The 15,081-nt window shown below is 41.6% G+C and overlaps 1 protein-coding gene across 1 annotated transcript in view; it reads right to left on the bottom strand.

Moving 5' to 3' along the window:
• The window catches only part of RNF103 (ring finger protein 103), a 15,580-nt gene extending 542 nt beyond the window's left edge, over positions 1-15,038 (bottom strand). The window contains exons 1-4 of the mRNA XM_009867651.1: positions 14,885-15,038; positions 13,162-13,301; positions 3,383-3,498; positions 1-1,514 (exon numbers count right to left, since the gene is read on the bottom strand). The exon at positions 1-1,514 is cut by the window's left edge and continues 542 nt beyond it. Coding sequence (XP_009865953.1) covers positions 1-1,514; positions 3,383-3,498; positions 13,162-13,301; positions 14,885-15,038 — 1,924 coding nt within the window. The remainder of the gene's footprint in view (positions 1,515-3,382; positions 3,499-13,161; positions 13,302-14,884) is intronic.
• Between the last annotated feature and the right edge of the window lie 43 nt (positions 15,039-15,081).

Raw genomic sequence — 15,081 nt, 5'->3', positions numbered from 1 at the left:
CCCCCCGCCGCACCGGCCGCCAGTGCCCCCCGCCAGCCAGCCACATCACGATGCAATTCTGGTGGAACACGTGGCCGCACGGCAAGCCCATGAGCAGGCAACCGCCGGCAAAATTTTCTAGACACACGACGCATTCTGTACAGTGCAACATCTCGGAGGGCCAGGCCGACCAATCTGGCTCCACGTCGCCCGCGGTGCTGCACGAGCCGTAGGAGCGCGCTTTCCGTTCGTACGGCTCGTGGCGACAACGCTTACTGGCACACGAGCAGGTCTCGAGGCCGCAGCGCCGCTCTCCTTCGGCGCGCCTGTGAAACGCATTTAGCTCATCGTCCTCCGAGGCTTCTTTTTCGCTACTGAAGACCTCTTTGTTTTCCCCGTCAGAGTCACTTTCGCTGTCCTGAAAGGTTTCCAGCGTTTCCTCGTCAGAATGGACGCCGAGGCATTTAAACCTCCACATCGGTAAGTTTTTTATATAATCGGTTGGTATCAGAGGGTGAAGCCAGAGATCGGGGAAGGCCAACCGCTCTAGGAACAAATCCGGGTCTTCATCCCAATCCGAGTCAAAAGGAAAGTGTTGAAAAGAAGCAATAGGATGAAACAAGTAGCTGGTGTACCAGTCCCACAGGCTCGAGAGCCACTCCAGATTATTAGCATTTACTTCATCGGTGTTGTTATTGCGTCTTCTTTTCTTCTCAAAGTAATCAATTAGTAAACCATGACCAAGGTATGTGCTGAGGAAGAGGGCTGGATGCGAAGAGTAGAACATCCAGTCGGCTCTTACCCAAGAAGCCAAAGTAGTTGTGTTAGAGTACCTGAAGAGTTTTAAACTGTACTCGTAAAAGCTGTCTAAGTAGGGCAGTTGCAAAAAACCTAACACAGGTAGCCAGGAAATAATTAATAGTGAATTATACGTCCCTAAAGTGCTTATAAGAACTACAAAACGCTTAATAGTAGCGCCTTGTGTAATAAACAGGTCCATCCAAGCCATCAGATTAACCAAAACTAAGCTTAAAACAAATAAATCATTCACTTCCGGTTGTAATGAGCGCAAAAAGGAATCCATGGCACGTAGTGATATAAATTCACCAGTGTTATTTCCATACCTGTAAATCCCCTCAGGAGTCCTAAGTATGTACGACGGTGTTCTGTAGATACCAATTTCTGCCATGTAACTTTTATTGTCCCAGTTTTCAACATTCACAAAAATAAACTCTACCCTTCCGGTAAACTTTACACTTAGTGCAGAGAAGAACGCCGGAGGCTGGTCAAGGTTGGCAAACAGGTATATTTTCACACGGTACTGGTCACTTTTGTTCCATTCTTCCTTTAAGTGTTCAGAGCTGTAGATGGTTTTGATCCGAGAAGCAGCGTGGGCTGTGATCCATTTGAAAATGTGCTCCACTTCGATTTTGCGCCCGTTGTATTCCTTAAGCATCACTTTTCCCTTGGAGGTACTGGTTTGTGGAACCGACATAATGAGGGTGGATTTCAGCCAACCCCTCCTCCTGCAGTATCTACAAAGAAAATGGCAGGTTAGATTACAGAGTTCCATAACCCTGGAGCTGCAGTCCTGAACTTGCTGTTATGAGCCCAAAAATGAGACACGCTGAGCACCTGGGAATCTTTACATGTAATAGTATGAAATATGGGCAACCCAGTGTTCTCTGGCAAAGCGTATTTATTCTTACAATACATTTGTTATCTGTCTTACAAAAAGACTGTAAAGAAATACATATTCATAAACCGGGAAGAGGAATAGTGTTAATTTTCATGGGCCATTAAAGTAAAGAAGGCCACATCGTCCTTCGTGAACTGGATCTGAAAAATACACACTCTAAACCTTTACTACTGGAAGTTATTTTTCCTTGGCCTTCCAGCCAAGAGGATAACCACTGCAGTGTAACTCAACGTCCCACAGCTTTCCCGAGCCCGCAGACAACTTTCCTGGTGCATTCCTCCATCCTAGTTTTGCCAAGCAGCAGTGGCACGAAGTTAACGTGACACTGGTCTGTTCAGAGTTGCTTTAATGAAGCTGATGGGCGTTCGTCTCCTACTGAGGCCGTTTTGGCAGGATGCAGACGGGCTGAGGGCTCTGGTGAGAGAGCTCGCCACAAAACCAGCAGGGGAGGAAGCCTCCCGAGATAACTCTTCTAACTCTGAACATCCCTCCTCTCGTGCATCTCTCCTACCAGCATCACTGTGCCACCTAATTTATTGGTGCAAACCGCTTCCGAGAACTCTGCACATCAGCCTTGTTCACTAAGCCATTCACCTCACCTACCCCTTCTCTGGTTTTGGTCTATCAACATAGATTTATTTAGACAATTCCCCATCTCAGGAATCCGAATTTAACACTTTTCGAAGGAACCGTAAGAAGGAACTGTAGTGTGCAGTATTCTGAATTTCTGCTGCAGCCTGATGAAAACTATTCACAAGGGTTTACTCAGCAAAGTGTTTCTTTTATTAGGAAAACATGAATTAATTTGAAACACACTCTTTGATCATAATAGTAAGACTATTTAGGAGCTATGCAATAAGAAACACTGCCAAATTTTTAAGATGTTCAAATACCAGTGTTTTGATAATACAAGATTGTTTTGCATAAGCACTGCAAAGTCTAAGAATTTTCTCTTATGATTAACTTTTGAGATTTCTGCAAACATTTAGGACTTAAGCTGTGTAAGACGTGTCTATCCACACACACCACTGGAACTCTAGACAGTTTCCCATCATGTGAAGCAAATGCTTCCAAGAAAATGTTCAAAATGATTATTTTTACAGCAGCACAGAACTATTAACAGCTTCTTAGGCTCTGCTCTTCTTCCTCGTTCAAAATCATACGCAAACATCCGCAAATCTTGCAAAGTGCGCTGTATGTTGTCAAAGGGTGTGTGCAGGTTTAGATATAAACACGTACACATTTGTCAGGGAATAGGATTTGTCAGTAACCCTGAGAAGCAGGCACTGTCTGCACAGTTCAGGCTAACCTGTGTTTCTCCTTCCCAGCTGGCAATATAACAACTCTACAGCTGATACAGTTCTCTTACGTGGGATATAAATACTTTTGCAGCTTTGTCGTAAGCAAGCACAGTTCTTGTCCCCAAATGCCAAGGCCAAGCTCTTCTATTCATTCCCTTCCATTCTGTATTACGCTCTACATACTTGAATCAGGTTTTTCCCTACTTGATGCTTGAGGAAGCTGCAGATCTGTGCTTACGATGCTGATAAATAATGTAATGGCTAATTGTGAACAGACTTTAGTGGAGATAAAAACATGAATAAAGCCAACTTCTGCGACAGCTACTCTTAAAACACAGCAAGCCCTGCTGCCAGATGAGCCTTAAGATATTATTGGGATTTAGATAATCCTTTAAGAAAATACCTGGGGTCACTGGAACAGTTAAAAGTGCCGGTACGTATGCCAAATCTTGATACTTTCTTCACCATTTTCTCCCAGTGGACTTTACCCACCAGCGGGCTTCTGTCATTTGCTACGACCTATTGCCAAAAGGAAATAATTTAGTATCACAGTAAATTTGCTTTCCTGAAATAAGGAGCGTGTTTCATGAAACCAGAGATCTTGTCACACTTGATGCCGTTTTCCCCTTCTCTTAGACCACAGAGTGGGTGCAGACACCTGGGAATCACACTAAATGTCTTTGGAGAGTGAAGCTCTACCACAGAAATACAGTTTCTGCAGAACGGCAAAAGTGCATCATTGTTTTAATGCACCTGTTAAGATACTAAAATCAGGTGTAATTAACAAAAACCTTGGGAAAATAAGAAAACTATCATTCACCAGTTCATAGCAGGGGAGAAAAGAAGAGAGTGCAGCTGGTTCCTCTTCCTCACATTAAAAAAAAACCCCAACATTATTTTATTACAACTCTCCATGAAAAGTTACAACATACCAAAGAAATGTCGTCTCAGAGCAACTGAGCTGGAACGTATACACATGGTACCTGCTTAGGCTGCCAACAATCCTGCCTAAGCACTGGAAACGAGGGATTAAACTCTCAGGTAATGCCAAAAAATCTTGACTCCTTCCAGCTTTGCTAGTGACTCACTCTGTAACTTTGCACGACTGTTCCACCAACTCCAATGTCCAGCTCTGTCATTTCAGGACAGTTATTAACTGTGATGTATCCCAAGGTCTCATTTGTTCTAACCTAGTATATTGAAGTAGTATTTCAGGTTATCTAGACGTAAGCTGCTGCAGACACAAATGACAAAGAACAACCACTCATCCTCTGACTTACAACTGTACAGGGAAGGAAAAAAAAAAAGTAAAAAGAAGAACCTGCCTGCCTGCAGTTGACAGGTAATTTTGAATGACATGACTGATCGTGCATTATTCCATGAGCCATCACAGTTTCTATTTTAGAAATGCCTCACATGCTTCAGCAGGCTTACTGGCAACCACTTAAAATATATTTTTATATTAAGTTTTGAAACTTCCATTTGTTAGGTATTTGGTTACCTGCCATTAAACTTCTCCCAGTCATTTTCCGTTTTAATAACCTCAAATGTCAGCTTTCCTCTGGAAGTTCGGTTTTCAGCATGATGAACAGACCAAGACACAGACCTGAAAAGCGTGTCTGGCCTTTGAGACTCAAAAAAAATAATTATCTGCTTTGTGTAGCATCTTCTCAGAAACTCAAAACAAAAAAAATTCACTATGAATGTTCTACATAGGGAAACAAAGTAGAGGTTAAGGTGTAGCTTACACTCCTGTTCCACTGAGCCCAAAATGTTTAAATAAAACCACAGGTGAACATCTCGGTAAGAATCCTTCAAGTTATTTTCAAGACACACGCATCACAGAGAAAAGCTTTTCCGATTAGCTAAACGTAACCTTTCAAGCACCGAGGCAACCAGCTGGGGAAATCTGCTGTATTATTGAGGCTTCTTCCCATCACCCAGTGTAACAGAAGCAATTACCTGGGATATTTTAAACCTCTTCCTTTTGTGTATTTCAGCTACAAGAGACCACGCTTCTAAAGACACCTTAATGCCAGCACATCCTCGGCGCTACTACGGCATAATAAATGCATCCAACGTAGTAAGGAACCACTATCTTTTATTAGTCAGCATAAAAGTAAAATGTTGATAACTGGATTACTCTGGTGCAACTGTTCAGAGCTCGGTTTCTTCCAAAATTCTGTGTGCATGTTCTGAAAAAGTCTAACACAGTTCCTGAGTATGCTAATGCCGTGGGCAGGAGGACCGAGCCTGGTCAGCTGTTTCTCCCATTTGCTATTACAATATGCACTTTTTGCATCAAAAGATTTGTTGCAAGTCACCAGTATGTTTTACTGTTTGGACTGGTGAATTTTTAAATACTACTTTAATTCCCCTTCCTATGAAAAAATCTTTCTTCTTGGAGAAAGTTATTTAGGCTGAAGGACGACGACAGCAGTTTGTTTTTTGTGACTAGATAAAGAGAATCCTACAATGGCTTTGCACACTGAAGCTTTGTAAAATTTCTTGGGCTTGTGCTTTTTTTATGTCATTATGGCAAAAAAATTCCAAATAAATATGTCCATTGCAGCTGCTCCTTGCAGACAACACCCACTTAAAACACTTGGGAGTTCACTACACAGAGGCAAGGGTTTGTATTTTGGAAAATAGTTATCATCTGGTGAGGGAGTCTGAGAAAATACTGCAGGTTAAGTTATCACAGTGTAATTCATTTTAAATTAAAGATATCTTGCAAACGCTTGTAACAGATTTTATTTAAGAAGTGTGAATTTTGATAAGTGGCGAAACTTAGCTAAAAACCTGTGACTGAAGAGACCAGGAATCTGAATGCGGAAGAGGCCTGGAAGTTCTTCAAGTCCAAGGTGTTAAATCTATCCGGATTTTTTTATGTCAAGCAAGGCGAAAAAAGTTGTCAAGTCCTGCACTTCTTCCTAGCAACTTCCAAAAAAGATGTTAGAAATAGTCTGAAAATCTACAAGCAATGAAAAAGGTCAAAAGGAAGAGCTGGCAAAGAAAGATAGGCACAGCATAATTAAAAAAAAGAGTAAGGAAAAACGAGCAATTCAAGTTAGACCACACAAATAATATCACAAGCTGCACCAAAAGGTTTTTCAGTCATATGAATAAGAATAGAACAGAGCAAAAAGCAGCAGGATCACCATACAATGAAAATAGGATAGAAATTTAAGATAATTTCCTTTTAAAAATGAAATGAATGCTTTGACTCGGGTTTCAGTGGAGATGGCTAGCCATGGACAGATTAGCGAGTTTAGGTGAAGACACTGTATCACCTGAGGATGGAAACAAAACTCATAATTTCACACACTTAACTCAGAGTAAGCAGGTTATCTCCATCCCAGAACTGTTAATACAACGAGCACAGGAAATCACACATGAACCTGTGAAGACTTCTTCTAAAATCCATCAGACTAATTTACATTTTAACAGGAGAATAACAAGTTAGTAACTATATTTAAACGCAAATGAAAAATTATCTTGCCAGTTTGATCTCAACAGGATGCAATGCTGTAGAACAAATTTTAAAGGTGCAGAGACAAATTTTCCACCCCTTTTCGGCATGCAATTACTAATGATGTATCGTTCCTGATTAAGAGTTAAAAATCCATCTTTTCCTGGAGGAAAAGAATTGAGTTCCAAGAAAAAGGGAATGTAGGAGCCTGTCTGTAGTTGCTAGAGCATAACGTACTGTGCCACACAGAAAATTCTCATGAGACCTGGAGGTTATAGTTTATATAGTCAATTTAAAAAAAAAAAAAAAGAAGTTTTAAAGTGAGGAAGAAATTTTTTAAGGGAAGAAAACATCAGAACACCAGAAAGGTGCTAACAGATTTCTCAGTAGATTTACTTTAGGGCTCCATTCAGCATATATTCTTATTAATGCCCTTCCTGCGGAAACCTGAAATCACCCCAAGCCATTTGTAGATGACATAAAACCGGGAAGCATGTCTATATCAAAAGAGGATTGTAATGCTATCCAGGAAGAGCTGCACAAAGCTTGTAATGCAAAGTGTCAGAAATGAAATTTAATTCAGTAATGAACAGGACACTCAGGGAGTTCATCAGTTAGAAACAGTGACGGCAGGAAAAGCTTGGGTCTATTAGTCGAGCCAAAAGGAGCTGCAAGCCATCCATATCAACTGGCTGTGAAATCAGCACAGCCCACGCTATTTTATACCTGACAAAACAAACTGGCTGACTGACCTTACATACTGGGAGTAGTGGGGCAGACATCAGGAGTCAGTGAGACTTGATGGCAATTTAAATGCAACAGGAACAAATTAGCCACGAATACCCTTATGCCAGAAGTCAGACACGGGTTTCCAGGAAGAGAACAGTCAAGAAGAGTATTACACATACAGACAACTTAGAATTTCAGAGAGACAGCAAGGTATTTTATAAACACGTATTCCACAGCCTAGCAGAAAGCTGAACTCCTGCGTCAAGAAGGTCCCTTTTAGTCACACCTTCTATTTTATTTTAAAGAAAAAAAAGACAAAGCTCATAGGAGAAAGTATCTTTTATGAGATCAGCTAGCACAGCTGGAAAACAAATACCGCATTTAGAGGAACCCAAACCCACCGAAGTTTTCTTATTATTAGCTCCCCTCACAATCTGTAAAATATCATATGTCAGAGTGACAAATAAGACAGTGAAGATACTGCAATCCCTTAATCGTCTTAACGGGTTAAGAGAATCCAACAGGATCAAAGTAACCGTTCCATTACCCCACAGCACGGAACAGACCTGCTCCCTAAGCTACGCTTAACTCAGGCCAGAGGGCTGGCTCTGACTGCAGGGTCTGAATTACCATCTCCAGACAGGAATTACCAGCTTCTTTAGTGCAAAAAGATGCTGGAGAGAAAGCCAGGCATGCATCCATCCATAAACCTCGTCTGAAATCTCAGACACGAGTTTCTTCGTGCTCCATCTGTGAATTGGGGAGGACCACACTGTATCCCAAAGGTTATTTCACCAAGCTGTGCAAAGTAAAAATGGAAATATGGGGGTCTGGAAATTTCCTTTCTTTCTACATGTTCTGATTAAGGTTTCTTGTGGTTTCCATAAATAGCTAAGAAGGTGGCTTCCAGATACCACAGAAAACAAGATGAAAATTGAATTCATCTAGGGACATAGAATAATAAAATCCTGCTGATTTTAACAGGCATTTGAGTAGGTAGCTTTTGCACTGGAAGAGCTTTCCAGCCTTTTAGATAGAACTGTCCCAAAAGATGCCAATCAAGAACATCATTAATAGAGTCATTTTGATATCAATGTTAAAATAGTCATAGTTATGACATTAAAGAAGCAAAATGACTTTGAGAGCGAGTATCTTGGTGACAGAAAGATAAAAACACTTTTAAAAATAGGACAATGTCAGCAAGACCCTTTGCCTCTCCTGCCTAATCCAAGCCAAAAGCATCTTAGGTAGATGCATCGATATTGCAAATACTGCTTCTTCCTAACTGTCATCGATGTAGCTATTCCTTAAGTTCCAGTTATCCTTAAGCATTTTTTAAGATTATTTTATGAAATCCACGTTCTTAAAATACAAGTAAAAGACGTGAAAGAAGTTGAAAATGCTCAAGGCAACACTGCTGACGTTACAGAGTTTGCTGTAGCAACAGAACACGCAAAGACAGACTCCCCTCCTGGTGACCCTTGCTGTACTTAAGCACTACAGGACAGTGGCCTCAGCTGAGCATTCTCCCGTTTTCCACAGATATTGTTCCATCTCCTTCAGACAGGTACGTAGAAAGCTCAAAACAGGTCACGGTAAAAAGATTTGGTCTCGGTACATTTTGAAGCTCACTCACAACTAAAAATGTTCAAATATCACAAGGCATGAGAATGAGTCAGAGGCGAACGGACGAATGCAGAACAAACACCTCACGGTGTTTCAAGTCTCATTATTTTAACCAATTCTAGCTGGGGTACCAGGCGTCAGGCACACCTGCTCGTACCAAGAGCGCACAATTCTGAATACACGCGAACAGTCAAAACTTGGTTTTAGCCATGAAGACGACAACTCCAAGTGCTCATCAGCTCTGGGCACTAGGGCACTGTGACAGGCTTTAAAGCATCACGAAGAACAAAACCTATAAAAGAAGAGGCACCGTTTCCCACTGCACACACAGAGGTACAGGCAGTTCTCCTGGAAGTGCTCAGTCCTTGCCCAACCTCAGGAAGTCAGTCTCCACAAGGAGAATCAGAAAAAAATGCGGTTTTGCTAAAGGCAAAACTCATTTACAACTTTATTTAAAGAACTGGTGAGTTGGTGTGTACGCAAGAATTGTCAGTCTGGGTCAGCAGTTTCCAGTTTGAGATATCCAGATCCCTGGAGGTCCAGGAACACCTCCACAGGGTAAATGAGCAAAGGAAGCCTTGGTGGCTTACTGTCAAGAGTCCATGCACTCGCTGGAAGATTTTAAGAGATCTACAAAGATACAAAGGTTCAAACCCCCTGTCTATTAATTAAGCTTCTTACGTGCTTTTCACAGAACCTATTATAACCAACAGCTATTTTTCAAACCATCCTCTCACAGATAAAACAGACGTAAAAACATTTGAACAACTCTCATTTAGAAATAGAATTAATTATAAATGAACTGGTGAGTTATCAGAAGTGTGGGAAAAAAGCCCACTTATTCCAGGTAACGTCAATAAATTTCTACATGACTGGCTGTACTTTTACTAATTCTGAGACATCTCACTCTCTGTTTATTATTCGGCATTGTACTCATGAAACCAAATTTCCACACATTCTCTTTCCTAAGAACTCACAACTGGTTCAGAATCCATCCATATGAATTAAAGATGTCTGGAGACTTGCTTTTCTGAGAAAGAGACCGTGAGAAATTAGATCAAAATAGGCAAAGCCAGAAGACTACATCCACCATAGCATGCAAAAATTAACCACCTCAAAATTACGTGTCGTTTCTCAAGGGAGGTGAGGTGATCTATGCCCCAATGTTAACAGCCCAGTTAAGCTGTCAGTTAAGCCAGAGTTTGAGAATAAATGAGCTTCTGTAATGAATTGACACTGAGATGCAGACAATTGAGAACTATTACATTTTAGCTGATGGCATTCTGCACCCTTGACTGGCTAGGAAGACTCTCAAGAAGGATACTGGAAGTTAGAATCAGGTATCCTATGGTAAATGATCCTGAAGGGCTAATGGAAAACACACAAATACTGAACAATGTGTTTTAAAAGAATTGTTTCTACTTAATTTACCTGTAAAGAGAATAACTGAGCACTTTGCAAAATTAAAAAGGCAAATATGGAAATTACTCAGCCTACATACAAGCAAAAGAATGAACAAACCACCAAAATCCTGTAGGCACATCCCTTGCTCCGTGACTACTACGAGAAGCTGAGATGCAGAAGAGACTGCACCATTATACATCCATAAAAACGTCCTTTGCGCTCTACCAGACACAATCACAATGTTTGCCCTCTTGCTTCAATGCCAGGAAGCAAGTTCCCTTTGCTTGTCTCTACCACTACGCTACAGTAGAGACTCTTCAAATAAAAATATGTATTAGCTTAGATTTTGACTTCATTAAAAGAAGATTTTTCTCTGTAGATCATTTACTGTATGTTTTGAAAAAGTCGTAATGACTCCAATATTGTTGGATGTGACTGGCCTCTGGAGACTAACCAGAGAGTATGAGCCATAGCAAAGTCCAGTACAGCAAGAACGTTACGTGTTACTCCTCTACCAACAAGAGAAGCAGCTCTAGAAACTACCACTCATGCTCCTTGCCAGCCAAAGAAGAGCACAACAGCAGCTGGCAAGCAAGAAGAAAGGCATAAAAGGAAAGGTGATGAGATCATGAGCTAATAGAAGAAAGAACATGCTGCTGTCTGCAGCTCAATGGGAGCTCTACATGGGAGCAGAGGGACTCTGTGAACAGCTACACTGGTAAATAAATTACCACTGAACCTGGATGCTTGGCGTGTGGATTTCCAGAAAATAAAGAAACGAAACGAAAAACCACAGTTACTTTGTGTATGGTCTTTGACTGGAATTCATCTTGCTGGCTCTAAGTGATAAAGTCGCATCTGAATTTGTCAAACATATCAAGAAATAGTAATTGTTTCCTCTTTTTCCGTTGAGTCTCTGCAGACAGTGATGGCTATTATATTACCAGCCTATGCCACCCCAGAAATTTCATTTACATGCACTGGAAAAGAAAAATTATCTTCAGAGTCCTCATCCTCCCATACATCATAATCAAGCGCTCAAAACCAACTCAAGCGACAGCCACTGTGCTGGCTGAGGCAGGGCTGTTCCGTTCCCGCCACTGCTTCCCAGCAGCCCCTGCAGAACTGGGATTCAGAATCCTGAAAAGGATCTGGAGACCCTTTCTGCTTCCCAGCCAGCAGCAACAACAGAGCAGGAGAACGCTCCCACCTTGTCTGCGGTCACCAAACCCATCTGTGAGGCATCCTCGCTCTCGGGCTGTCCTAAGCATCGAGCTGATTAATAAGCTGTAAAGTTTCCACAAGATGCCTCATGGTAAAGAGAACGGGCAAGGGAGAGTCATCAAGAATTAGAATAGGGAAGCAATGATAAAAGGCAGGAGGGATGAGAGGAGGATGCAGACAGGAGTTATGGTGGGGAACAGAGCAAATGAAAACGCAAAAGTGATGAAAACTCGAAAGTCAAGACTGAAAGTTTGACATGCCTAGTGGTTTTATACTGTGGAGAAACAGACAAATAGTGTTTAGTGAGTAAATTATTCAGTAAATTCCATTAATTTTTTTTTCCACAGCTATTGTGAGCAACTGAATAGCTGTGCAAACATTCCCAGAACGATGACAACATTCATCACACTAGAGATATCCAAATGCAGCCTGTCTGACCTGCTATTATAAAGCGAGCTGAAAATATATTACCATTAAAATTCTGCAAGCAACAGACAACAGAGAACTACCATATTTTACTCTTTTGACCTGCACGAAGAGGAGGGAATGCTTTTCATAGCATATTCATGCTCGTATTTGTCAACTAGCTTGGAGACGTGCAAATTTCCTTTCAACACTCTCTCTGCTTGAAGAATGCCCTTCTGTATGATTTAAACCCAAAACTTAGATTCAATAAACTCCAAGTAGGTATTTCTCAAAACGCCAAATGCCATTTCGACTCTGAAGGTAATCTGTCCTCTCACTGTCTACTTTAGGGTGAGATCTGATGTGGTGGCAGCACAGGTCTAATAACAGGAAGTCATTCAATCCTGATAATCTGAATAGAAAACACGAAGTGCAGAGACCAGACAAACCAGGTAGGAGAGCTGTCAACTGAACAATTAATTGGCTGGTGGAAAATTCTGATTGCCTGATGTGGCTCTTGGCAGAGACCTTATACCTTAAAAACCCCTCTTATTAACAGAGACAGTGATGCAGAAATGCATTTTTACATTTTGGTCTTCACCACTTACGTTCTCAAGAGTGACCATAAAGTGTTTCAGAATCCTATTCACAAAAGTCTTTCTTTCTGTTCCTAAATGTTCTCTTATTCTCATGCACCCCTGGGGAAGCACGCTCTAAAATCGGTGGGCCCGCAAGGTTGGGGGAAGGTTAACTCTAAGCTACTGCAATATGTCGTAGAAGCAGCCTGGTAGCCTGGCAAGTAGCATACTGAGTTCTTGCCTTTGTGAAGAGGTAGCAGAGATTTTAGAAGTGCTCTAAACCCCTTAGATAAACAGAAGCTGAAACTGGCTGGGTCTGAGCATGTAATGCAACCAAAAGGAAGAGCAACACCAGAAGCACCTCTCCTGTGCCAGCTCGGAGCATCTGTACTTAATGCACCTACTTCAGACATTACACAAGCTCTTACAGTTCTTCTGCCAAGTACTTGCATAGTCTGTGTACTTAAGTGTGTGCTGCTCTGCTTGTTTGCTGGTTCTGAAGTACCTGGTTTGCAATCCAAAGAATAACAGGTTTTTTTCTTCCCCTCTATATAGGAAGTCGGTCACTTCCAGCCTTTCTTGGTTTTTTGAACAGATTTATTCCTTATGATCTCTCTGATGCAGTTTGCCACCATCTCTCTGTTACATACTTTTACTACTAGTTAACTGCCCTCATAAACTCCTCTTTTTAAACACATTTTGGATGTGATAAACATACAAAAATAAATTATCAAATTTCTATACCTGTACCAGCCAGATCCCATCTTTTGTGTCTTCTACAAGCTCATAGAAGTGCATTTCACCACTAAAGTTTGTACTGGAAACCGATTCAGAGGCCTCTTCTTCCTTGAGAGCAGAATAAAGCTCTCCTTCCATGAGGTCTCCTTAAAAAAAAAGGACAATTGGAGGAATTCAGTTAAAATGGCACTGGAGAAAGACCACTTCATAAATCCTAGTAACAGTTTAACTAACTAAATTTTGCACCGTTGCTCAAAGAGCCTTTTCAGTACGAAGGCAGCTAAACTTTAAAGTTATTACAATTCTATCTATAGCAATGCGATTATGAGCAATTTTACTTCAGCTATCAGACCACAGAGGACATGAACACTACACTTCTGATTACACAAATCTAACTGAGCACACAAAAGAAATGAATATTTCCTAAGCCTCACTCTCTGAAAATGATATTCAGTGGCTGAGAACAATTTCAATCAATGTATCTTTGCCTTCATTGCACTGGACAGTAATTTTGCAACAACCAACTTCCTAATACTGATAATTTGAACAGACTTCAAAAATTTCAATCAATAATTCTGTACCAAAAATCGTGTTGATTGTCCCCTTGCAAGTAAAAATGTCAGGCAAAATAATTTAGCTGTTGGCTTCTGTTTGCACAGTTGGAAAAAGTCCCCATGAACTCCAATTCTAGCATCCTAAAAGAGCTCACAGTAAAATCATCTGATAACGTTTGTAATCTCATTTCCTTCCCCTGCTTTGTTTCACAATCATTGCAAATGCTGTGAATGACAACTGGCATTCTAGTAACTAATCTATGAAGCTGGAAGAAATGAAGTCTTGTTCAAAAAGGCTGTTTCCTTCAATATATAAAATACAGTGTTACAGCTGAAATCCTTGAGGGCGTTTCCAAAAGTATTCACAAAATCTAGAAGGGAAAAAAAAGGAACAAAAGGAACAAAAAAAGGAACAAAACAACCTCACATCACAGAAAAATGCTGCAAAGCCTGTTGGTTTCAGAAGTGTTTCCGTGACATTTGAAGAAGTTGGTTAATACAGTTTGTTTGGAGTTAAACACTTCCCTGCAGCTTTTGCAACCCAAACATCATGACATCATGCGAGTACCTGACAGCCAAGGAGTGAAAGTGATTGGAAGAAAAAGTGAAATTATCTGTTGCTTTTTACTGTTGCAGCAAAGCAAATAAACAACATAAATAAGCAATGAACAGTAACAGCAAATTAGATTTAAATGCCCCGCACTAACATGAATTATTTAAAACGGTTGGCATTTTTAAGGTTAGGGCACTCGCTACCTTCACCCAAACCCTTCTCTCTTTCTGTCCGGACGCTTGGGCCCCTCACTGCCTCTCCCGATCACTGGGATTTCTCTTTCTCCTGGACCAGCAGCCCTTGGATCATCAATTTAAAAGCTGCTACTCACATTTTCCTGCTTGGCTGGCACTACAGCTATTACATCAGCCCTGTCTCCCAGTCCTTGGGGCCAGCTCTCTCCATCCTTACTTTCAAGACACTTCGGCCATTCCTCGCCCCTCCGCTGCTCTTCACCCTTCGCTATTCTCGCCTCCCGAAAACCCACCTCTTGCCCCTGGGCTCTCTCTGCTTCCTTTTCCAGGACATTTTTTTGTATGTGCGATCTACTTCTGCCCCTCTTCTACAAAACCCCTGCATCCCTTGGCACCCACCCCCTCCTGCCCATCAGATGTAAAATCACCGCCCTCCTCAGCACCCCCCCGGGCAGCGCTCGAAGCAGCGAACGGGCAGGGAGGGGGATCCCCGGAGGCGGCGCTGGCCCCGGCTGCGAACAGACCGAATCCCACCGCACGGATGCGGGTGCATTCCTCCTTGTTCTTCCCGGCAGGCGACATTCGCTCTCAGCCGTGCAACCAGCACCTCGCCACCCTGAGCCCA

This window comes from Apaloderma vittatum, unplaced genomic scaffold (genome assembly GCF_000703405.1).
Source record: "Apaloderma vittatum isolate BGI_N311 unplaced genomic scaffold, ASM70340v1 scaffold29064, whole genome shotgun sequence".
Lineage (NCBI taxonomy): Eukaryota > Metazoa > Chordata > Aves > Trogoniformes > Trogonidae > Apaloderma > Apaloderma vittatum.
This window is presented reverse-complemented; position numbering and strand designations above follow the sequence as displayed.